The 26187-nt window shown below is 41.3% G+C and overlaps 2 protein-coding genes across 5 annotated transcripts in view; one reads left to right on the top strand and one right to left on the bottom strand.

Moving 5' to 3' along the window:
* Positions 1 to 3763, top strand: part of dync1i2a (dynein, cytoplasmic 1, intermediate chain 2a) — a 17120-nt gene extending 13357 nt beyond the window's left edge. For all 4 annotated transcript variants that reach the window (XM_078261870.1, XM_078261871.1, XM_078261872.1 and 1 more), the window contains 4 exons: positions 742 to 886; positions 2072 to 2212; positions 2376 to 2501; positions 2801 to 3763. In XM_078261870.1, coding sequence (XP_078117996.1) covers positions 742 to 886; positions 2072 to 2212; positions 2376 to 2501; positions 2801 to 2914 — 526 coding nt within the window. In that variant the 3' untranslated portion in view covers positions 2915 to 3763. The remainder of the gene's footprint in view (positions 1 to 741; positions 887 to 2071; positions 2213 to 2375; positions 2502 to 2800) is intronic.
* Positions 3712 to 24855, bottom strand: LOC144525236 (electrogenic aspartate/glutamate antiporter SLC25A12, mitochondrial-like). The gene is made up of 18 exons (XM_078261869.1): positions 24642 to 24855; positions 24134 to 24187; positions 21912 to 22054; positions 20498 to 20613; positions 19730 to 19869; positions 18274 to 18420; positions 17437 to 17575; positions 16580 to 16673; positions 15488 to 15572; positions 14176 to 14257; positions 12687 to 12845; positions 11635 to 11687; positions 11341 to 11421; positions 8876 to 9016; positions 5346 to 5484; positions 4645 to 4803; positions 4406 to 4496; positions 3712 to 4318 (listed from the first exon to the last, which is right to left on the bottom strand). The coding sequence occupies exons 1-18, from the start codon at positions 24651 to 24653 to the stop codon at positions 4114 to 4116; spliced, it is 2040 nt and encodes a 679-aa protein (XP_078117995.1). The 5' UTR covers positions 24654 to 24855; the 3' UTR covers positions 3712 to 4113.
* Between the last annotated feature and the right edge of the window lie 1332 nt (positions 24856 to 26187).

Below are 26187 nucleotides of genomic sequence, written 5' to 3' on the forward strand. Positions count from 1 at the left end.
CCTTTTTTTCTCTTCTCAGTATGTTTCTCTGGGTGAGAGAGTTTGTTTACAGTCAGCCTTCCCGGGGAGAATTAAAACTGCAGTTCATTCCACAATGTTTTCATTTAAGACACTGGGGCTCCTCTCATGGTGGTTGGCCCTCTGGTAAAGAAGCAAAGAAATGTGGCTTAAATCAGAGCTGCCACTGAGTAGCGTGTTAGCCCCACAGTAAATGTCCGGCAGTATGCCCAGAGACCACAGAGAGGGGATAGCTGCTAAGTTTTGCACAGCAGAATCACCTCTGTAATTGGGGGAATCATTTTCCACCTCATTTACAATGGTATGATACTCTCATCGCGGTTAATAATGCATAAGCATCACTCATGCTGAGTATTTACCTCTCTACGTTAATTATCAGGGCCTCAGTTGATGAACAGCTCTGCAACATGTGGTTGAGGTGTTGCAGGGCACTTTTGCCACCCTGCTGGTAATAACAAAATGATTAATGTGAATATGTCTGTCAGCGGTATCTGTGCCTTCTTCCATGCTTAATGTAATGCCCAAATTATTTAAACACAGGAGTATTAACTGTTTGGATTTTCTTTGTTTGTTCCCTTTATGCAATGTACAGTAATCTATATTCAAACTGAAGGTTGTTAGTCAACATCTGCTGCTTTTGAAAATTAAATTTCTCATGCTCCATTTAATCTGTCAGTACATTTACACTCACTCCTTACTTACACTCTTCTGTGTGCTCCACAGCAAAGCAGGCATCAGTGAGATGTTTGAGGGCCACCATGGGCCCATCACAGGGATCCACTGCCACACAGCTGCAGGGCCTCTGGACTTCTCCCACCTGTTTGTTACCTCCTCTTTCGACTGGACTGTCAAGCTGTGGAGCACCAAGGTTAGAGCGAGATCTAGAAAACATCAGGATTATTTGATTTGGCTAAAACCCATCTGTGTGTAAGAAAAAGTTTCCACCCTCTGTGTGTTTTGTGTCTCTACGAGGTTCCATATAATCCATCTTTTGTTCATTTTCAATTGCAGTATAGTTCAGGGTAGTTCAGATTTTAGACCCTGCTTATCCAAAATAACTAATTTGTTCCCTCTAATTTAACAAGCATACGAGCATAACAGGCTACAGGAAGTACATCCCAGCTATCAGGACAATCTGGGCCTTCCATCACATTTAAGACTGCAGCCACTGTCCAATCCTTTATCATCCATTCCTAATAATGCTATGCGTCAGACCTGCACTGCTTCTTCTGCACAGCCTGCTGTTAGTGCAGAGGCTGCTGCCTGCACTCCATTTGAGCAGGTTAACGTGCCCTTACTGCAGGGGAGCACAGCCAATGCTAACACGCTAATGTTTATCATCTTATTTTTTGCAATTCAAATAGCATTCAAAACAACCTTTTTTTTAACCTTTATTTATCCAGGTAAGTCGATTGTCACATTCACACAGTTACACATTCATACCTGGAAGCTTCCCAGTACAACCACAGTCTGATCTGCTGGCCAGCTGGGGTTAAGGGCCTAGAGCAGCTGGGGTTAAGGGCCTTGCTCAAGGGCACCTCAGTGGTGGTAATGAGGGAGAGACAGGCGCTGCTCTTTCCCCACCCAGATTTTATCCTGTCTGTCTGGGGATTGAACCGACACAAGCTCGCTTCTTTAACCTTTAGGCCACCACTGCCCACATAAACTACAGAATATAATATTGTCATTAGTAATTTGCAGGTATTTGATCATAAAGCAAAAATATTTTACAGATTCTGACCTGATGGTGGCACAAAATGAAAAGTTTACAATTCATAAGAAGCTCTCCAATCTCTTCCGTTCTTCATTACTTGTCACGATACTTTGACTCTGGACCAAATTGGTGCAGCCATCCCTTGAGCCTCATTGCTAGCATAGCTAAATAATTAGGCAGCTTGATAAAGTTTTAAAAATGTTATAACCTGAAAACATCATCAAATATAGTATTCACTTATTATATTTGATCATCTCTATATATCATATGGTGATATCTTTGTATAAATACATAGACCCATACAGAAAAAAATCTAAACTCTAAAATCATATTTTCCAGAACAACAAGCCGCTTTACTCATTTGAAGATAACTCGGATTACGTGTATGACGTCATGTGGTCTCCCACTCACCCTGCTCTGTTTGCTTGTGTGGACGGAGTTGGCCATCTTGACCTGTGGAACCTCAACAACGACACCGAGGTATTAACATTCTTACTGACGGCATACACGTATTTCACCACATTTCATTTTAGTTTTCCTTTACATCTTAAGAGGAGATGTTTTGTTTTTTTTCTGTAGGAGAGCCACACTCAGAGCATGTTTCCACTCTTCTAATTGGTGTATTATGGCATTGTTGTTTTAGGTTCCTACCGCCAGCGTTACAGTGGAGGGTAACCCGGCGCTCAACAGGGTCAGATGGGCTCATTCTGGCAGAGAAATCGCTGTGGGAGACTCTGATGGACGAGTTCTCGTGTATGATGTTGGAGAGGTGAGCAGGCATGACTCTACTTTTTAACATCACATTTCTCTTGAGTGCTCTTTATTGTTTTTAGTTATAATCACTTGCATGTAGTTGCAGACATGATTCAGCCTCTTACCTGCTATAATTTGTCCTGTCGTGATTAGTGACTAATTGCACAGCGTCAAGTGGCTTTAACTCAAAACGATTCTTTACGGCTTGAGTATGTAATAGAGCCATTGTCCATAAATAAGCGTACATGTGATCTTGTGCCACCGCAGAAATCTTGTATTTGAGATTTTCACGCCTCTGTTGTGTCCCTATCTCAGCAAACTGCGGTTCCACGAAACGACGAGTGGACCCGTTTTGTTCGCACGCTGGCAGAGATCAACGAGAACAGAGATGATGCAGAGGAGCTGGCAGCTCAGCGCCTGGCTGCCTGATCCATTCGCCATGGAGGCGATGTTTAAGGGACCAGTGGTGCACTTGTTAATATCAGCCCTTATTTTGATGGAAGGAAAAGATGTGATAACAACATGACTGGAGGAAATAGATGAAGTTTTGATCAGAAAGAAGTATGGATACCTTTTGATTTCTTAGACCTTTCTTATTTGGACAACTCTGCCTTCTCAGATAGCTGGACCATCATCAGTCTTTCTTGGATTAACACAAGCGACAAGGCTATCAACCTCAGACACTAAAATGAAGTCATATTCACAAAACACAAACCAGTCGTCCTTTATTCAACCAGGTGCCTTAAACTTTTATTTTAATCTTTGATTGTAAAATTCTACCTGTCTTCATTTAGGGCATGTTAACATGAGCCTCAATTTTGAGTTTTTTGAACCAAATAGGTAACACTCATAGCTGAGCTCCATTTCCACCAAAGTTGTAGTAAAGCAATCACATCTTTAAACACCCAGGAATGTAAACTTATAACTGTAGAACCATGTTGTCATCTCCGTTCCTTTGAGACTTGATAACCTTAAATATTTACTTGTTTGTAAAATACTAATGTTTTTACTTTCTGTATTGTAATACTGCACGTTTTCACTTAATCAGTGCAGCTGGTTAGACTAGAGATAGTTGGAATATCCTCAATGCCTAAGAAGATGATCATGTATGCTGTAACTGCTCAGTAATGTATGTTGACAGGATCTGAATGGAGATCGTTTGTTTCCTGAAGAATCTCAAAGCTTGGTGTCAAAACTGAGAATATACTTTTCACACAGTAGAAACAAACAGTCTGAATGATTTATTTCAATAAAATACAATAAATACATTTAAATTATTTCCCGAGTCCCTGGTCATGATTTCAAAATAAACACTTTTGAAAACATCTGTACATCCTTGTGTCTCTTAAGTTTAACTGACAGATGCACACCAATGCTATTGCACACCAGAAAACGCAGTTACAATCCTTCGTCATGCCATAATGTCCCTCTGTGGAGAAGTACAATATGTACAATAAAGTTGTGCAAGCTATGCAAAGAAAATGCAATGAAGCCATACTCATGCAGCATTTAAAGTAAGACAACCGCTCAAATGTATTTAATTGAAACGTGGCTCAAGAAAACCATTTTGAAGGAAACCTAATGACTGGAGGAGCATGCAGCCCTCACAGCCACGATGAGTTAAAGCATTATGAAGCCTGTGGCTCCGTTTTGGGCACCGCTGGTTTGATTGTCCCCTCTCCAGAAGGCTTGAACTTGGGCAGGTGCAGACCAAACTTTCTCTCCACGCCAGCAAAGGTTGCAGCAGCCAGATGGTAGCCGCCTATATGGTCTGCAGTCACAGAGGGAAGGTCCATCAGGGGTTTCAGAGTGGGCTCAGACCCAGCAGGGCGACTGAGGAGAGAGTCAGATTAGGGTAAGATGCATTTCTTGACACTGACGAGAGGCACGTACTTGTGCAAACCGTGTTCAAGTACTTACTGTCCTCCGAAGTCCAAGTAGAACCATCTCTGTAACAGTTCATATGTCACCAGGGTTACACCAAACTGCGGTGAAGATCTGAAGACGCGAGCTAATGGACAATAGTTTGAAAATTACAATGTGAGATTTAATATTCTTGTGGTGCCTTCTCGACAATTACAGCCACCACAGCGAGCCTCATTTCCCAGTCATGAAACCACTTAATGGACTGTTGAGTGTGTGTATATGTGTGCATTTACCTCCTGCACCCTTCCAAAACGCCCTGAAACCTTCCTCCTTGAGGATCTTCCTGAAGCAGTCAATGACTCCGCTGTATGTCGTCTGGCCTGCTCTGGCCGCCACCTGGAGCCTGGTCTTGATGACATCAGCAGGGGTCACCAGCGAAGCCGCCGGTACACCTTAGGAAATGTTTCACAACAGACATAATGAAGTGCTTTCACTACGCACACATGGGTGCCACATCCTGACATCCCTGCTGCAGCATCATGCAGGGCTTGAAATGGATATATATATATATATATATATATATATATATATATATATATATATATATATATAAATAATATAGCTGTATAGTGTGATATGACAAAAGCATTGTATATATACAGCCAGGGTATTGTGAGAGTCAACGGATGGAGAAAGCAAAAACGAGAGAAAACCAAAATGCATTTCTTGGAGCAGAAAATGTGACACATGGGCGCCTAGATAGCTCAGTTGGTAGAGCGGGCACCCATATATAGAGGTTTACTCCTCGACGCAGCGGGCCGGGGTTCGACTCCAACCTGCGGTCCTTTGCTGCATGTCATTCCCCCTTTCATGTCTTTAGATGTCCTGTCAACAAAGGCCTAAAACTGCCCAAAAATAATCTTAAGAAAATGTGACACATCACATGATTAATCTCGGATGTCCACAGATGCTGAGCTTTCCAGATGTTTGTTACCTGCAATAGCTCCAGCAGTGAGCAGCTGTAGTGCCCCAAGCCTTCCGTCCTCATCTGCCAATTTCTCCTTGGTGTGGGCATAAACAGGAAAGTAGATGGCGGAGAAGGGGATGTCACGCAGGAAGCATGCTTTGGCTCCCTAACAGAAAAAAAGATACATTTGAAAAATATATACGCCATGACCACGGGCAGAGGCAGTGGTTGAGGAGGTTTGTCTTGAGGATTAAGTGGTCTGGGAGCCGTCTTATTCAACCTACAGGGGGGCTTAAGTGTTGATGATGGAGCCAAAGAGCCCCCAGGCAAAGCTGCAGTGCTGAGCCTCTAGAGAGAGATCCATCACACACGCACGCACACACACAGACACAGAGCACTGCCATGGGCCCCAGTGTGCTAGGTTCTTCTGCCAAGAGGAAGTCAGCTTTTTTACTTTTTAACAAGCCACACACTGTCTGCTACTCATTAAAATATGGAGTATGAACACATGACTGGAGCAGTAAGTAAACCCACAAGGATCTGGAAAAGGAGCAGTAGCAAAGCGTAATCCCTCACTAATTTGCTGTTGGTTGTTGGCCGCAGCTCCTTTTTGCATGTTTAACGCTGTTTTGGAAAATTGCAAACAGTCAGCAAAAAGACTGTTTGATCTTCAAATTTGTGATTCTGACCTCCATTGTCTATGTACACACACACACACACACACACACACACACGCTTGTTCAAATACAGTAGTATTTCATCTGTGCATCATTACAGGAAAAAAACAAAAAAAACATCAAATCATATGTAATATACAATTCTTGTACAAAAGTTACTTTACTCTTTTATTTAACTCCATGTAAGAGGGAAATATTTCACTTTTTACACCACTATACTTACTGTATTTGACCGCTACAGTGATTTGTTTTGCTGTTTATTATTATTTTTTTTTTAAATGGTTATCTTTAAAAAAAGAAGCATTGTTAAAGATTAAAGTACCCCGGGCTCCCATAAAACTCCTTGACGCAGCGGCTGTGGGATTCGACGCCGATCTGCGCCCCTTTGCTGCATGTCATTCCCCTTCTCTCTTCTAAGCTGTCCTGTCCAAATAAAGGCCTAAAATGCCCAAAAAACCATATAAAAAATTACCACATTAAAATGCTTTTTTAAAGTCAATGCACCATTAATAATAATGCAATAAAAGCTGTTATAATAAGATTATGTTTTGGGCATTTCAGGCCTTTATTTGTACATGATAGCTGAAGACATGAAGGGAGAGCGAGAGGGGGAACAACATGCAGCAAAGGGCCGCAGGTCAGATTCGAACCTGCGGCCGCTGCTTTGAGGATATATAAGGGCGCGTGCTCTACGAGGTGAGCTACCCAGGAGTCTGGAAAAAAAAAGAGAGTACTTTTATTGATTAATCACAATCAAATTAATCTGCAACTATTTTGACGAATTGTAGTTAAAAGTAATTCCACCTTTTTTGTGTGGATTTGCTGTTCTTTGTCTTTTATGAAAGTAAATTTAATCTCTGTTTGGACGGCTGATTGGACCAAACAAAACATCTGAAGACGTCACCTTTGGCTTTAGGGAAACTGTGATGGGCATTTTTACCTTTTCTTATTTGTAGATTCATGTCTGAAAATTTCTTCCACCGAACTTTCAATACTTACTATAAACACTGAGGTGAACAATATATAAACGTTTTTTTAGTATTGTGTCTCAGGTACGATGGCCGACAGGGGCAAACGCCCTGAAACTTAAGAAAACACACGCAAATAGACAAAACACAAGCAACTTAAGAAAACAACTTCATTAATTTGACAACACATGCGCATCAATCAGCAAACGCGCTGCAAATACACACAACACAACCAAATAGATAAACGCACTGCAAATAAAAAACGATGCAAAAAGAAAAGCACACAAACCCAGAAAACAAATGCAACAAAAAAACGCAGCATCCAGATTACACAACGGAAGTTCTCCAGATCTCTAGAGGGAGCAGCTAGTGGAACAGCTTGATTTTCGACCCCACGGGGAGAGAGAGAGAGAGAGAGAGAGAGAGAGAGAGAGAGAGCGCAGCTGCATAGACTGTAAATATTAAGTCTATGTTTGAGTTATGTTTTCTCTTGTTTGGTGGGTGTGTCTCGGCTCAGGTCACAGGTGATACTCAATCAGCAGAGACGTCTGTAAACTCGTGGTAATAAAACATTTAAAACTGCATCAGCGTTTAACGTTGACGTTTGTTTAAGCCATATTACATGAGAGGGTTTAATTTCGAGGTCCGAAAGGCGCATTACTGAAGTATAGGCCTTCTCAAGTGTAATATTGTGATTATACAACAACGGTTACCAACAAAATAAATGATCAATCTGTATTCATATTGTGGAGCAATTCGCTCTTGAAATACAAAAAACAGACAGGATTTATAGTTTCTCTCTGTTTAGTAAACCAGCCAATTTACCGTGGGATTTATCAAACTGAATAAATCCCGCTCGCACATATAAACACAAAACTGCTTTGCTAACTCCAACGTATTGTAAGTAAGACATCTGCTGAAAAAGTTATTGTATTCATTAGCATGATTGCCGTACTGTTTAGTTCACAAACATCCAACACACCAAAGTACAAACACATAGCGGACCAGACACAAGCTTTTATTTTGAAAAGTCGAAGCTCGGGGACGGCACCAGCCGGGAGGGCATGAGACGGGAGCATAGACTTTATATTATTAATATGTTATGTTATTAATAATAATATGAATGTAATATACAGTCTATGGAGTTCTCCAGGCTGCAGCCATACCCGACTCTAATAAAAAGGCAGAGCGCTCCCCATGGGGTCGAAAATCAAGCTGTTCCACTTAGCTGCTCCCTCTAGAGGTCTGGAGAACTTCCGTTGTGTAATCTGGATGCTGCGTTTTTTTGTTGCATTTGTTTTCTGGGTTTGTGTGCTTTTCTTTTTGCATCGTTTCATATTTGCAGCGTGTTTATGTATTTGGTTGTGTTGTGTGTATTTGCAGCGCGTTTATGTATTTGGTTGTGTTGTGAGTATTTGCAGCGCGTTTATGTATTTGGTTGTGTTGTGTGTATTTGCAGCGTGTTTATGTATTTGGTTGTGTTGTGTGTATTTGCAGCGCGTTTATGTATTTGGTTGTGTTGTGAGTATTTGCAGGACGTTTGCTGAATGCTGCGCATGTGTTGTCAAATTAATGAAGTTGTTTTTCTTTTTGCATCGCTTCTTTTTTCGGGGTTTGCGTGCTTTTCTTTTTGCATCGTTTTTTTATTTGCAGTGCGTTTATGTATTTGGTTGTGTTGTGTGTATTTGCAGCGCGTTTGCTGAATGCTGCGCATGTGTTGTCAAATTAATGAAGTTGTTTTCTTAATTTGCTTGTGTTTTGTCTATTTGCGTGTGTTTTCTTAAGTTGCAGGGCGTTTGCCCCTGTCGGCCACCGTACTCAGGAACATAAGAGCACCTTTCACTGCCCTTGTATGACAGTGAACAGAGGTTGATGCTGCAGATGTAACAGTGCTGCAGAGGTGCTGACCTACCTTGTAGAGACCAAAGAAACCCAGGTCTCTCACAACAGTCAGGGCTTTGACCCTGGGGCCTGTGGTGATCTCTCCAGCCACCTGCAGACGGATCTTAACAATCTCCAGAGGATTGGTGAAAATCACCTGGGAAGCTCCAGCCTACAGGATGCAACAGGACAAAGAAACAGCTGATGAGGGGTTTTTTATGTGCAGATTTAGGTTTCTAAGATTGAGTGAGGTTACACATCTGAGGGGTGAACTTTGGGTGAACACGTAATGATGTGTAAGCATTTCTCTCTAGTAGAAGTTTTCTAATCATCTCAGTAAACTTCAGCACAAAAGGCACTTTCCTCCCCCAATCTGATTTCATATAGTAAGAGAGTGGCCTTGACAGGAGGAGGAAAAAGCAGGCATTGATAGAGGAACAACTGGGGTCAGAGTAGAGCAGGCTTAGGGTGAGGAGAAGCCCCGGCTCATGGTTGGAAGGCTCTGACCCTGGCACCAGCCCTCTGCCCCCTTGCCTCCCCTGAGGCACCTCCTGTGGCAGGGTGAGCGGCCCAGCCTGGCCTCGCCCCGCACACTTCCCCAATTCACCCCCATTCCCAGGGGAGAGTGCTGAATCACCCGGACGGCTCAGGGTCCGGGCACGCAATGCCCTAAAGGCACGGCACCCTCTGACTCAAGCACATTTATCACCCTCCCCAAATCTAATCAGGCCCCAGGATGGCTGCTGGTGACATTCAGGGCAAGGGTCTTATCTGTAAACATCCGAGCAAAGGTCTAAAAAAAGCTCTAGCACATTTAGTCATTTTCAAAGTGGAGGGGGAATATCCGCTGCTCTGAAGATTGATGCATTGGGCCCGTCTCTTTTATCTTCTCCAGTTCTCTCCTCTGATGGGAGCAATAATTTAACAAGCTGTCAGATTAACCAGACTTTTAACTTTTATCAAACAACATGAGGATATCATCCAATTCATATAAACAAAATAAATCTACATGCAGGCCATAGAGGGGATGTATCCTGAGCAGTTAACATTCTGTTTTGGAAACATCATCCTCGTTGTCCTGTGTGGGGACCTGCACTGTGACCATGCCTCAGGTATGTCCCGCGTTGTCAAACTCAATCACACTGAGCTAGACCCAGCTTCATTCAGGACTCTTCAGGGCCTCTTCCTACAATTACACCCTGACAGAGGTCACGACCCCGCAGACCCCGCTCCTCTGTGAGCAACCTGCGGGCTCTGCTGTGAAGCCGGCCTGTTTCACTTCACCACAGCCAGTGGAGAGGCAGAGTGAAGGAATTACATCTTTAATCTAGTGCTGCACTCAAAGGACGTTAGTACATCGCAATTTTGGCCAAGATTTCTTTTTAAATGTCCAATTCAGAGGATTAAGGGATGAAAGTTAACTGTTAACGGTTAGACATGTAGGATGCCAAAAACATTGTGACATAAGAAGCTGAATAATTATGATCTCTCACACAAACTAAATAAATAAGAATTTGTTCAAATGTGAAGCAAAAAGATTTTTTTTTTTGTGTCTTTGGCTGAAACGCAAAAAATAAATTAGTTCAGTTCACCTGACCTGGTATGACTTTAGGGTGAAAACATACAAAACTTGTAAGTATTTTGTGTATATAGTCAGTGTAACTAAGTACATCTACTCAATTACTCAATGTGAGGTATTTGAGTATTTCCAATTCAAGCTACGTTATTACTTTACTCGACTACAATTCAGAAGAAAAAACAATTCCACTACACTACAGTATACTTATCCTAGAGTTTTAGTTTCTACTTACATACAAAACATATGAAGAGCTTATAAATCATGATGAATATTGTTACAGATTAAACTACCCAGTACGTGAAATAGTGAAAACCTCGACCAACTACAACAATTAAATGCCACTTACACATTAATGCACCAGAAATAATCATCCAATAACATAATATATAATACTATAACACTCACAGGGGGCTTTTCTTCTATGTTATGAGTACTTTTACTTTTGATACTTTAAGTACATTAAGTTAATAATACGTAATAGTGACATTCTCATTGCAGTATTGCTACATTTACTTAAATAAAGGATCTGAATACGTCATCCACCGCTGTATGTAGTCATTTGATTTGCCTGTTAACAAACAGCTAACAAACCTGTAGGTACTTAAACATTTATATCAAAATGTTAAACATTCAACATCCAATATGCAGTATCTAAAATGCTTCCATGTAGTTTGATTTATCCTGTACTTCCTGATAAAATAATTAAGTGAACAAGCCAGTTGGTTGTACACCAACATTTCTATTAAAATGTAGGAGTTAAATTAGTAGTAGCATTAAACTTGAACAATATAACAGTAAAAGACTAAAGATTAATAAAATAATATTTTCACATTAATTACTTTAAATCATGTATATTTTACTTGGCTTTGCGTTCATCTACAGACTGAATTTAAAACGATCACTAAAGTAATGCTTACACATCCACCAGCGAGAATCTCTGCAGGCAGAGGGATGGTATTATCTTGTGTGGTGAACTTGTCTCTGATAAAATCATTCATCTGGAAAGAAAAGAGGGAAGAAGACATCAAGAAAAAAGGCAGATGAGACACAATCCCAATCTTGATAGCAGGGCATTAATGTTAACTTGTGGTTGCAGTCACATCTTGATTGCAAAGAGTGTTTCTTCTGCGCTCTATGCATGTTTTTTATTCACAGTGAATCATTTGGAGCAACTTTCTGAACACTCTGAGCTACACAGTGGAATGACTTGCCGTGAGTTTGATAGCTTTCTCCGGGGCAACGCCGATGAGCTGCGGGAGCAGACCTGCAAAATATTATTCATAGATACCATTAGAATACCTGACAGAGAGAGAGAGAGAGAGAGAGAGAGAGAGAGAGAGAGAGAGAGAGAGAGAGACAAAGCCCAGTCCAAATGAATGCACGTTTTTATCTTTGCTGACTGAATACATCCACTGACAGCTAGAACAATGTAAGCTGTCGGGTTCTCGTGTGTGTAAAACAAACCCATAAATATTTACAGATGTGGCTGATACATTTGATGCACCATAACACAAAGGTTCCATTGAAAATGAACAAAAGTCCAAAAATATGACACTGCTGGTGCGTATGGGATCAGCATTGTTGAGGCCTGATCCCACTGTTAGTGGGGAACAGAGAGAGCTGTGTGGGCACGGACAAGATCGGGGGGGGGGCTGGGTGCTACGGTGGCGATAACCACCATACTGTTTCACCGTCTGTCCTTCATCAGGCCAGATAAACTTCTGAAGGAGCTGCTGAGTGACTGCTGCTGGTATGCAGCCAGAAAACAGCCGAGCGTGTCTGTCTCGGAGTCAATCACCCTCTTATCATGTGCAAGTAAGGAAGAAGGAAGGCAGAGGGAAGCAGATCAGAGCAACAAAGAGCTGCAGTGGTTGAGGTAGCAGTAGATGGCAGTCTTGACTTCCTTCATATGAGCAGACCGAGGGTAGAAGTGTTGTATATCACTAAGCCTTCAGCACCATTATCACTCTCCCGGGCAGAGGCACATCAGGCACTGCTACTACATGAATTCTGCTGGTCATTTTCCTCGGGGAGCTCTCCCAGGTATTGAGATAATGAAAACGCGACCCCTGAGTGTTGCTTTATTCACTGCTGAACAGGGAGGGCAAAGGTTTCTGGTATCAATTAGCAAACCATGTTGCTGATATTAGCACACTGACAACTCCTAATGCTTTCCCATCTGATGGTTTGTTTTGCACGAGAGCCATATGTTGGCCTGCACACAGATTTCCTTTTAAGCACTATAAAATCTGTAAAGAATTACCTCTGTAGAATCCAAAGAAGCCCTCATAACGGAGCACTTTCTTCGCACAGTCGAAGCTGTTCTTGTACATCAGTTCTCCTACAAAGGAGCCTGTGGAGCGTTGGTTCTGCATGCGCGTCTTCACCAGGTCGATGGGGTACACAGCCGTGGCACCGGTCGCTACAAGACACACATTTGTCACTGGTTAAAATCTTTGTTTTCTAGAAACTTTAGGCAGCGTTTCTGAGCACCTTGTTAACATGTTACAAATGATGTTAATAACAATTTGTATGGTTTTCTTCGACACATACTTACAACTGTGAGGATTAAGGCTGGAACTAATAATTCTTTTTTATTTCTTGATTAATTGTTTTGTCTATTAAATGTCAGAAAAACTTTTTTTTTTAAAAAGCCCATTAAATTTCACAGAACCCAAGTTGGCATCTTTATCTTTATCTTTAATTGTCCAACCAACAGTCCAAAGCTTAAAGATAATCAATATAATATTATATATGAGTAAGAAAAGAAGCAAATCCTCACATTTGAGAAGCTGAAACTGGTGAATATTTGGCCTTTATACTTGAAGAATGACGATAAAGTTAATTTATATATTAATTAATTTCCTGTTGCTCGATTAATAGATTTAATAATCTTTTCAGCTCTAAAATAGAATTTTTGAGCTCTTGGACAGTTCTCTTGGTGCATATAAGCCATCTTGTCACCATAATTCATTTGTTATTGTCTTACACGCTGGCGTTGTACCATGATAATTCTGCAGATATGTTTGGGGAGGGGTCATTTAATGATCACTAAGAAATAAATAGAGGTGTGTTTGTGTATAAACTATGAACAAACTGTTATTAAGCCAAGAGTAGGAAGTCTGGTAACTGTGGGAAAACTGTTTTGGGGAGGCAATGCTGCAGCAGGTTGCACTAAACTCTTGCTCTCAGCTTTACTTGCCTTATCTTGTCTGACATCAAAGGCTGCTGTAATGACTATTCTCTCAAACATGCAAACAGCTCGGTCAGTACAGAGGCCGGGTGAGTAACAGCTCATTATCGGCAATTTCACAACCAGCCTCATAATATATACTGCGTGTCGTTTGGATCCTGCCTGAATTGGCCACTGGTGAAGAGGATTTCATGTTTGGGGAAAGCACACACACACACACACACACACACACACACACACACACACACACACACACACGTGAGTGTGTTCCTATCTGAGGGGCAGTTATGTCAGACGTTCCTTGTATCAGTTCCTTCCAGTGTAATTAGACGGAGATTCCAGAGAGTGCGGTTCCGGAAGATTTGTGTCATTCCAAAGCTCCGACTCCAACGACAGCCTGGAGCCACCGGTGGCACGGCAGCACAATGCCGGAGCCTCACATCACAACCCCTCTCCCATGCAGCACAATGGCCGGCCCCGGGGCCTCAGAGCGTCAGTCTGGCCGGCTAAGGTTACCCCTCGGGCGGGCCGGGGGCTCTGCTGCAGACATGTCACTCACCTCCAGCGATTGAGCCCAGAGAAAACCTGTAGCCAGACTCTGCAGCCTGGAGCCAGATGGGCCGAGACGTTTCGTGAGCATGCTGTATAGGAGAAAAAGACACCAGTGGTCAAATTAATCTGGAGAAAGACGGGAGGGGGGGTGGGTGGGGGTCAAAACACTAACCATGAATCGGCTGGCTATTAAACTATAGCGAACCAGATACATTGTGGAAAGAAAAATTCTATAGTACTCAACATTGGAGGAAGGCGATGGAATGTCATATAACGTCTAATTCATCATCAGCCAGTATTAAATATCACGGACAGACCAGCTCTGATACAGTAAATGACTGTGTGAACCTGTAGCAGAGTTTTCCACAAATGCTGCATGTGGGAGGCTGCAAGCTAAAGGTTTTATTTTATTTTAACAACAAAGTATATTTTCTCTCTTATCTACTTGATCTCTGGATTGGTGTTTGATGTTGAAAGCGGAGCCCCTTTGTTTTCACTGTGGTGCAGGGGAACAAATTAGCCCCATTGGCCTTTTCCATGTACAGATAAGTATCTACATGAATAGTACACAGTCCGAGTGAGACTCTGTTAAAGTATGTGTGTGCAGGTCGAGGTGGAGAGTAACTTCTCCCAGACCAGATGAGTAGAGCAGATCAGTCTTTTCCTCTTCCCAGATGCTTCCACCGAGGGTTGCATGCTAACGAGAACGAGGTCTTGATCAAAGGGTTTAAACAATTAGCCTACTTCCACTAAAAGGCAGGTCTGAGAATTGCAGCATCCCCCCATAGGAATCAAGTTCCAGACCTTTGAGGGAGTCCCAGGAGCATGAGTGGCCTGAAAGCTCTGACCACAGCCTGATACAGAGCCGTGTTATCCGGTGGAGGCAGGAACTATTTTGTTCTCCCACATCCACCTTGACTCCCACTCCCCTCCTGCCATTAGCAGACTTTTCTAAAGGCTCCTAAAACTCCTCAAGCCCCACACTGATAAAAGCCTCTTATTAGCGCCTAAGATGTGTGATTCAAGCTCATGTGTATGTGCAGCTATACTGAATAAAAGGGGGAGAGCCTTTCATGGAGAGGTGCAAGGCAACAATCCATTCCTCTTCTATAACTACAGTATAATTGGTGTACTTTTATCTGGGAGTTAAAGTAATGCACTTCACAAGGGAAGAAAAAACATGGGCACTCTGCTAATTCAGCGGTGGAACATTCTCCCTTTTCAGCACCTTTCTGAGAAGGAAGCAGAGAGAGAAGAGGAAAAGGCTTTGATAAAAGGCAGGAGGATGTGAGGTGTATTAGAGGAGTCAATAAGGCTACCTGTCTCTGGACCTCTGCTAGGTGGTATGGCATGGCTCCTTCCTCCAACGGGGCTATCCTCTCGATGTCTGCATGGTTCAGCCGCCTTAATACACAACAGCAGGGGAGGGAGGGAGTTAGGCCATGAAAAAGCAGAGAGTTCTGCATCTCCTTCGAGCAGCAGCCGGTGATGTAACATTTTCCATGGGCTTTTTACTGGCATATAACTTGAAGTTACTGCAACTTTAATTTAAGATTATATAAACAACAGGCAAACAAAGCTGGATGAATTGGGATTAGTGCCCGTGGCCCAACAAGTAAATGAAAGAGTTTTGTTACTAAATGTTTGAGACACAAATATTCCCCACTGGCATGATGCATCATAAAGTCTGTATCCATGTTTTATGTTTGTCTTGTAAATCAGCCAGTGGAGCCACTGTTGTTAAACCGAATGAGCAATAACTTTATCTTTACAGCCTATAAACAGACCTGCAATGTATTTATTCCATTCATGGTGGAATAAAAAAATAACACGGTTTTGTATAAATGTTTTGAATTGAATTTTGTGCCTTTTTCACTGAAAGTCAACGTATGCCTGTAAAATATAAATAATTCAAATTTAAAAAAAATTCCTTTTAAAATATTTTATGGTCTACAGACATATATGAGACACTGTGTAAAAGCCCCACATCAGCACTTTCAACTGGCTCTCTCGGCTTCTTTCTACATGATATATAAATAAAGCTATGTTACTTTAAATAAAACATGTTCAGTGTATTCACAGATAAAGGTACTTGATAAAGGGAGCAGTGGGCAGCCATTTACAGCACCTGGGGACCAACTCCAGATCTGAGCCAGTGCCTTGATGAAGGGCACTGACTGGAGAACCTAGTACATGTTTTTTGATGGTGGGGGAAACCAGAGGAAACCCACGCAAACATGGGGAGAACATACAAACTCCACACAGAAGGGCCTGGAACGACCTGGATTTGAACTCAGAACCCTCTTGCTGTGAGGCTACAGTGCTAACCATTGGGCCACCATGCTGGAGTTTGTCTGAGTAACAGACAAACTCCAGAGGGTTAAAACTTCTGGAGTGAATCAAAATCTTACCCGGAGTGAGAGTGGAGACCAACGAGCTGGTACAGGATGTCAATCTCCATCGGAGTGATTTGACCAAACTTATTTGCAACATGAACAAACTCCTCTACAATTCAATAAAGAGAAGAGAAAATTAAAGGATGCAAACAGGACTTTAGGAAGCAAAATTATATATGTGCCTGGAGTACACTAACTGAGCATGCACTCTCTCAGCAGCATCCTGTGCCACTCTTTTATATGTGCTTTATTTGTGTCTTTACTGTTGCCTGCTGAGAAGCTCCATTACCATCAGGTGGTCTTTCTCAAAGCAAACCTAATGGTAGTTGTTGAAGGAGGGAAAGAGTTAGTTATTCACTTCCCCCACAAAGACCTTCCTGTCAGGTCCAAGGATTGCAACCTTCGGTTACAAGCCTGCTTCTCTGATCTCAACTACTGCAATGATATACTTTTGTGTGACTGACAGATGACGTCATGATGTGAGTTTTTGCTTTACACTCAATCTGATGTTTGGTAATACAAATAACAACAATTATTTGCAAATACTATTTGCCTCAAATCTTTTTTAGAAGGAGGAAAACCACAGGGAGAAAGAAGAGGAACAGTCTACAGTTTACATCTCAATGGGAAACACAATTAGGAGCAGATGTGACTGACAGTACCACTATCAGTTACACAGGTCTACATGTAGGAGGTGATCTGATTACCGGGTTAAAAATGTTAATTTACCTTAGTAATTTAGTTCTACAGTAAATGTTCCCTGGGTGTTCTCTCACACCACTCTGTCAAGAAAGTTAAGACATCTTAGCACAGCTACATTTTATATCACATAGGAACATGACTCATTTCAGTGATGTAGGTCTCAGGTGTACCTTTGGTCACAAGTGTGTCTCTGTGAGTGCCGGCGAGGGTGCTGTAAATCTTGCGGACCAGCTCCATGTTGTTGAGGAGGGAGTTGAAGGCACTGAAGTAGGAGAAGCTCACCATGTGGGATGTGCTGCCTCCTGCAGCCTGGAGAAAGATCCAAAGTATATCAATGCTTCTGTATGGGAAGGCTTCGGCTGGATCGTATTATATTCGCTTTAATCCTCCTTGCTCTGCAAAATGGCTGCAGTACTTGAAAATATAAATTACTAACATCACGGATGTCCAAGCTCACTGTAGACCCACTGGATCCTAATAAAAGCCCCTTAAGGGCAAATTTGTGATTTGCCCTTAATGTTGTGTTTACAAGTTGTAAACACAACATTGTTACGGCGAACTTGTTAGCAAACAGTAACTTATTTATACATCCAGAAATAATGGGGCAACATTCTCTTTCATTCATTTGGAATTGTGTTTCAGGCCATTTGATGAATGTTAGTCCAATATTCACTCTCTTTTAGCTACCCTTTCCTGAGGGAAATATCTGGCTCTTTAGCTGCTAAATGCGCCACTAAGTTCCCCAGATAGCAGCTAACTGTGTCTGTCTGTTGCTGAGCAGATAGTGTACCGTGGGTTTTTAGAGGTTTTTTAGCTGAAAAAAGCTGCCTGATGTGGCCAAAAACAATGTTATGAGAGCGGTGAGAGTGAAACAAAACACTGAAGTTGTGGGCGGGAGAGCTAAACAATGAGCTGAAACTTGCTATAAAGTTCTGTATTAGAAAAAAATGTTGATTTGATTGAGCCACTTCAAATGTTAGGTGTGTAGAATTTTTTCTTAAACTCACTGAAACCAGGTTCTCCTCTACAAATGGAGTCAGCATGTGGTGTCTAATGGTGGCCATGATGTCGCTGAAGTCCAAGGCAGTGATGGTGCCAATTTTCTTCTTGTCTTTTTGTGCAAACGCCTGGCGGGCATGCTCCAACTGCAGCTCCTGCAGCAACACACACAAAGAGAGTAGGGCAAGCTGTTAGCTGAAAAAAGAGGCAACAAATGTGTTTCTGTGATGAGGAGCATTGCATTACAAGGGAACCGAGAAATAGAACTTTCGAGGATGAAATTGTAATAATGTCAGTGTTGGACAGATGTGAAAGTCATCAGATGTGACAGTGTTAGACACTGGGTTTTGTAATCACCACCGTCTCTCTGGAGACTAATGGAAACCATGTCCCGAGAAGTCTGATCCCGGAGCCGAGCCGGGTTGTTGGTGAGGCAGCAGGCAGGTGTGTCCGCAGGAAGATGATTTAATATGACAAGCATGCAATCAGATGGGGATGTGGGGGAAGGCTGACCTCGGGTCAATGTCTGCTGTCAAAGCTCATCACATACAACCAGAGGATCACAGAGCAACGTCACTGCAATATTCAGCTGATACTTAATTTTTACACTCTGGTTCTGATAACTTAATCAGTGGATTGTTGCTGGAGATTCATTCCCACAATGTTTGCCGATTATATTGTTGAAATTCAAGCTCATGATGATTTGTCTTACAAACATTATAGTTTTCAAGCATACAAATGCTCTACCTTGTCTGCACTCACTGAAGTTTCATGTCCAGCCAAATACTGCAACAACCACAAGGTGGCAGAGCCAAGACTGAAAATCTAAAATCTAATCTACACATCTGATCTGTACTGTTTTGTATTTTAGTAATGCTCAGTTACAAAAAATGAAATGTGTTTGGACATGACAGAAAAACAAGACAATAATAAAGATTGATGTAAATTTAATCCTGCACACACAAGAGTCCTTGGTGTAACAGTGGGAAGCCCTAGTCAAGTATGATAAACCACAAAGTGCTCTGAGGGATCCCACACTGCAAAGCAGCCTGTCTAACTCTCAGACCACCCAGCTTCTGCCTAAGACCACAGCCCTCGACTCCAAACCAGGTTCCTCCCCAAACGTACTGCTGCTGCTCATTTAACAGCACAGAGGTCTCAGTGAGATAAAGCAAAACAAGAACGTTAAGTGTTTTAATGGCACACTGGGCTACTGCAAACCACTAGAACAGCTGAGGAGATGAAACACTAAAGATGCAAAACCACAACTCTGTTTATCTTAAGAAATCATATATGGCATGTAGTTCAAGTTACGTCATTTCCATTTGTCCCTCAGCAGGATGAAAATGCCTCACCACGGGATGAAGGTGATCATTATGAGTGGTTTCACATTGCTTGTCTGTGACAATTGGCACAAGTTTGTCAAGCAGCTAAAACCGATGATTGTATAAATCAAATATATACCTGCAGAAACTGGGTGAACTCTGTGTAGCTGAGGTTCTTGTTTCTTTCATGGCCGAAGTGTAGCCTGATGAACTCACAGTCCCAGTTGAAGGGAATGTGGTGATGAACTGTGGTCTGGCTGAAGATGTCACGTACATTCTCTGGAAGAGTGAGACATGAGTGTGCAATAACATGACACAGAGGGAAAAACATGCAAGATGCAATTGTAACATCCATCTCACGTCATCATTCCATGTGTAGAGAACCTTGTTAATAGTCCATTTGGACTGCTAAGTGAATAGGCTGTTTGACAGTCCCACTCCTTGTACATTTCGAGGGTTTTGAGTCCATCCAGGGAATTTTCTTTATAAGCACTGCCCTCAATTTCAGTCTCCTTTATGGAGGCCCATTGCACAGACAGAGTATAGCAGCAGCTTCTTTGTGATACTCTGCATCTCTTGGTTTATGACATGCTGGATTTGAATCATTTCTGCTTGTCAGATGGAGCTGGTTATGATGTGATGTTCCTCACAGCTTGCTTGCTGTCCTGTTTCGAGATGAGACTTGCTGCTAGCATTTGAACCCACAACGTTCGTACATTTGAACTACAACAAAAAACTCCTTAAATATCTATTATATCTACATGAAGTACAACATCCTTAGTCAAATCATTCTAATATTATGGTGTTTAAACTACAATATTTGTATATAACATGATGCTTAGTCCCCTGTAGTTGAGCATGACATACAACCCCCACACCAGTGTGCATCTCCATGTACAATACATACCAAATGAGATGTTCCCTGTGCCAGTCTTGTCAAACAACTGAAAGGCTACTATGAACAGGGCGTCCGGGGCACATAGGACTGACTCAAAGGCCTGAAACTCCTGGAAAGAGATCAGTCTGTTTGGACAAGAAAAAAGAGTGCTATAAGAACAAAGTATCTTTGACACAATTACCAAAAACTAATTCTGAAAAAAAACATAATTGATTAAAACACTGACTGACAAAAGGACAGCAAGCAAATGCAGTAATGTGACCATTCACCTTTTTTTTCAGCTAAGCTTAAAAATTCATTATTGATCTTGGAAACAGCATTGGACATATTAATTTCACCAACACCAACAAGGTCCATTTAGCAGCTCTTCTGGAACTTTCAATCATATGATCTTCATCGGCATCACTGGATTTTAAATTGATCATCTGTAGGTGTAAAACTGATAAAGATACCTATCTACTCTAATCATTTAAATAAATAAATCTATTTGGCACCTACTACACATGTTGGTGGCACACTGTTTCAGTTAATCTGAAGAATATTTAATCAATAGAGCACAACACGTGGGCACTGGGAAGAACACTGATTATATACAGATTATAAGTACAAGTGGGTGTCAAAGTGGCCTTAAAGGTTAATTGCTGCTTGATCATGTGATATCCAGATGGCTTGTTCACTTGAAAGTACCTTAAGAACTTGGTGAAACAGGAATACATGGTTTGCTTTGTAGTAAATACCCACAAAAGCTAAATTCACCTGGTTCTAAATGGATGGAAGCCAAAGGGCGCAAATTAGTTGCAAGTTTATTGGTGCAATAAATGTACAGGAATTTATGACACAAGTACAGGAAACAACATAACCTATAATGACATAATGTACATACATTACACACAACATAATCCTCACATAACAGCAAAAAGACACTCCTGTGCACTTCCGTTAGTAAAGATTGACAAGCTTTTCGTCTTGTGTAATAATGCCCATTCATGTACTGTAGTATTGTGCTGACAGCATGTAATCTGCAAATTCCAGTTTTGCTTGGTTCTTACATTGCTCTCAAGACAACAAAATATGACGTGTAATATTTACTTTTATATACATTTAAATAGCAGCTGCTACGAAACTGTCGCCACTGCTGGTGAAATGCCAAGATCATGTTGTTTACCAAAGGAGATGAAAAAATATGATGGTCAATGTACAAAGAAATATTAAGAGGCTGTTTTTGACCAAAACAATTTATTACAGCTGACATTGGGAATTTAAGTGTGAGGAAACCTACACCCCAAAAATTCAAAACAAGGTCTACAAAACATTCTTTGAGGAAATACAGACATAAACAGGAATAATCTACATGTATTAACATACCTCTGCATCAACAGAGGAATTCCACGGCAACTTCCCTTACATCACTGTAGGCACTCACCCATCTTTAGTCGTGTCAGCCACTCCAGCTATCAGCTCCACAGTTTTGGGATTATGCTGAGGCTGTGCATGCAGACCCAGGTAACTCTGTACAAAGTCCCTGGGGGTCATGTAATGCTCTCCATCCTCCACCACTCTGGCATACTGCAGAGGAGACACAGACAGAGCTATAAACAATGTGGATGTCTTGTAACATATGTGAGTTTGGATTAGCAATCTGTAGGGTAGAACATCCATTGTGTGCATAGAGAATGATGTGGAATGATGAATGCAAAGAGAGATGAATCAACAAGTCTGTTTTTATGGCAGGTCTCTCGATTGGTATCTCTTTTCTTTGTTGCAAATAAAGTATTGTATTCAGTTTTCTATGTCATTGCATATAGGTCTCAGTTTACTGGGGCTACACAGTATTTTAAATGTATACAATGCTTTCCTGTATCCAATCATGATAGAATGTATTAAAAAGTATCAGTCTCTTTCAAATCATTGTCATCCTTTGACTTCATGTAGGGCAGAGATACATGTTTCCTTGCACTAAATACGACCATATCTATGTCATTAACAGATGAAGGAGATTCACTATTACACTTAAAAAGACAAATATCAGATACACAACTTGATATACAATATAGATAGTGCATGCTGTGCCCTGCACCTTTATAAATATATCCTGCAATATATAACATGATTAGTGTTTTGATGATAGGGGAACAGTGTATAACTGCTACTCAGAGCCAGGCTTCCTTTTCCAGGAACAACTTGTTCACACTCACACAGTTACACACATTTACACCTGGAAGCTGTCCAGTACAATCTAATGGCTCCACTGGAGCATTTTGGGGTTCAGGGTCTTGCTGGAGGGCACCTGTGGGATGAGCAAGTGTTGCTCTTTCAGTTTCTTCACTCAAATTGTATCCTGAACCGGGACCCTCCGATCACAAGACCACTTATCTAACCTTTAGGCCCCCACTACCAAACTATTTAAAATCAATATATATCATAATGCCATATGATATATATTGTGATACATTTTCAAAAAATTAGCTCATTACCCATTTGTGGATGCAGTCAGCAGATGAGAATGATTTTATTTAGCTAGTCTAGTGATTTAAATGTCTGAAAAATCAAGATGCTTCATCGCATTAATGTAAAGATTCTGTAGCTCCTGTCGTGAAAAGATACTTATGTATAAACGGTACAGAAACATTTCGGACAGTTAACAAATTTCAGTTGTCTCACAGTATATGATATCGTCATAACACCTGAACCAAATTTGAAATGATAAAGTGCATAACACACAGTAACAATAACTTAATCAATAAACATCAACTTGCAAGCTTTGTGTTGCGACTCTGTTTCACTTGACTGGAGCAAAAACATGCACAGCCAAGACAGCGCTGTACTAAACCTGAGATCTCAGTCAGGCTTTAAGACATAAGGGCATTTATAGAGCCTGGGTTGGGTTTCAAGTTGGGAACAGAGATAGCTCTGGAAACACATGGGCCACATGAACTGGCAACAGAAAGGCCACGCTCATGGGTGTGTGAACTTAGATTGAGAGAGCATGAGATAAACAGAGAAAGGGTGTGGGAGGAGACCTTCATGTGTGTCTTCAAGTGTTTCCAGGGCTACAATTCAATGCACTCTGCTGAATTAATGTTTTAAGTGAAAATATTAATTCCAAGCAATTTATTGCCACATTACTCCATCACATGATTTTGTGTATCCATTTACCCTCACAGTAGGCATCAAGTAGTTCTTAATCAGATTATACAGGCAGTCAGAATGAGCTTACAGTAATTAACTCTTCCACCTGAATATGCATTACAAATTAAGCAGTCCTCTTATAGTGGAGTCAAGAGATGTGGAGGGACCATAAGCCGACTTGTACCTAAAACAAAGTTCCTACTTTCAGGAACAAGTTTATACTCCAAACAAGAGATTCTGAAGGGTAGCGGATGAGACGTGATGAGAAATCCAATGACATGCTGAAGATCAAAACACACATGAAGTCAAAGCGAGGGCGAGATTCTCTCTTGAAGCAGATCCAAAATTAGTAAAAGCATCTGTGTGACCTTTACTGAACTGTATCCCAATGGACACCACACAGAAACTACTCACTGACTGCAACATGTTAGTAGACTTGTAACACAGAGTTTCTGTATGTTTTGTGTTATCGGTTAATGCTCCAAATGTTTCGGTTTTTGTGAGTAACAGTATTACCTTCAGAAAAATAGTCTTCAAGTCATGGGGGTCGGCTCTTTTTGTTGCTTGCACCTATAACACACAAATTAGAATTTGCTGTAAAGAAAATTCAGAGTCAGATGATGCCTACAATTAAGGATAGCTTCTATACCATATGTTCAATCTGTTAATCAATAAACTGAAGTTCAGACTGTCACTGATTAGTTGTAAGCAAACGATCGCAGACGACTGTAACAACAACAACAGCAACGACACCATGCATGTGAAAATAACCGTAAATAAAACCGCTTCAAGTCTCTCTCATTTACTAATGCAACAGAGGAAATAAATTACAGTTGTCTCTGCGAGGCCGGCAGTGATGCGCCTACGTAAACATGCAGAAATACAAGAACGGGGGACTCCGCTGCATAAGCCAAGAGCTTAAGGCTACACCCACGCGTCCGCACAGACATGCTGTCCTCCATAGCCGACGGTCACATTACTCCCTTTAAAATTAATATCTGATAAGAAATATTGACGGAGTCACCTTGACCGCCATGCTGGGTGTGACGTCAGCTGCCGCGGACTAGCGCAGGCGCTGGGCAGGAGGATGACAGCGAGCATGACAGGACGGCCGAGGTCTGAGACACCAAATATATATTTAGCCAAGTATTGTCCTTTTCTGTCAGGGCGGTGTTTCAGACGAAGAGCTGCCGAGACACAGGCTCCGGACAGAGACTTGGTCATCAGATGTGCGTTACAGCGTTTCCTGTCTGCTCGGGTCACACGAGGACACGGTTCACTGATGCGTTCACTAAATGTGTTCCGAGTGATGTAACCTTATTGGTAAAAAAAAAGAAAAAGGATTTAACTTTTAAAAAACTACGAATATTTAGCTTCAGAAAAATGAATTGTGTAGGACTGTGACTTATATTTCCATTAGGCTATCCATATCTGATTTTTTTTATGTCGATCGTTGTTTCGTCCATAAAATGTCCAAAAAATAATTTGCCATAGGCTAGTGACGTTTTCACTTGTAGCCTATTGTTTAACCAACAGTTCAACCGCCTAATAATTCGGTTTACGATAAAAGAGAGAACATTAACTACTAGCCTTATTGTTTCAACTCTAGTAGCAAATTTGTGTGATTAATACATTCAGGCAGGCTGTTCGATCGACACTATAACCAAAATATTTACGTCATGACTTAAAATACATTGATTTAATCGATTTGTTCCTTGTTATTTTGTTGTGAGCAGAAATATGTTGGACATCAGTTTTGCTGAATCAGGCCAGGAATAGGCTATTTGAAATTCAAAATATTTTAAATTGTAGTCCTACTTAAAGTCATAATTGTGTGTGTGTGTGTGTGTGTGTGTGTGTGTGTGTGTGTGTGTGTGTGTGTGTGTGTTTCTTTTCTCTTTTTTTAGATTTTCCTGAACTCAATTTTTATACTATTTATAGTGGACATTTTTTCAGCAACAAGTAACCAGTAATATGTGTCATTTTAGTGTGTCATTGCCTTCACATGTACAGGGGGTTCACGGGACCATGCAGCATGTAATGCAGCATGTAATCCAGCATTACCGTTTTTATCAGGCTATCAGCTGACTGAATCATAATTCACAGGCAAATTTTTGGAAGTAAAACAATGGCTAATCTGTTTATAACAGATATCTGATAAATATAATGGAGTATAATGCACCATATTTCTGTTTGATATAGTCTCACAATGTAAAATACAAAATGGGCAGCATGTGTTGAGTATGTTTGTTACTTTCCACCTCTGCTTACAAATTTTGGCTGTTACATTTAACCCCACTTACGGCATTCCACCACATCATATGCTCACTTGTGAAATGTGGAAGTGACAGTGTGTGTCTTTTCTTCTCTCACTACACAATATAACATTCATAACCACCAACCATATGATAAATGGCCAAACCACTCTACCACCTGAGCTACTGCAGCTGACCAGCATGTAGGGCTGGGTAACGGTACTCAATACCTTTTAAGGTACCTTTAATTTATTAAGTACCTAATAACCCAGTACCAAATAGTATTGAATCTTCTCCAGTCAAACAACCTGCATG

This window comes from Sander vitreus, chromosome 11, assembly GCF_031162955.1.
Source record: "Sander vitreus isolate 19-12246 chromosome 11, sanVit1, whole genome shotgun sequence".
In the NCBI taxonomy this organism is placed as follows: Eukaryota; Metazoa; Chordata; class Actinopteri; order Perciformes; family Percidae; genus Sander; species Sander vitreus.

Bases quoted from the DNA above. Each gene is read 5' to 3' on its own strand.
- LOC144525236 (XM_078261869.1), bottom strand. The intron at 20,614-21,911 runs GTGAGTGCCTAC...TTGTCCAAACAG, and splicing joins GCTGACACGACTAAAGATGG to ACTGATCTCTTTCCAGGAGT. The intron at 16,674-17,436 runs GTACACCTGAGA...ATTGAATTGTAG, and splicing joins AGACACACTTGTGACCAAAG to AGGAGTTTGTTCATGTTGCA.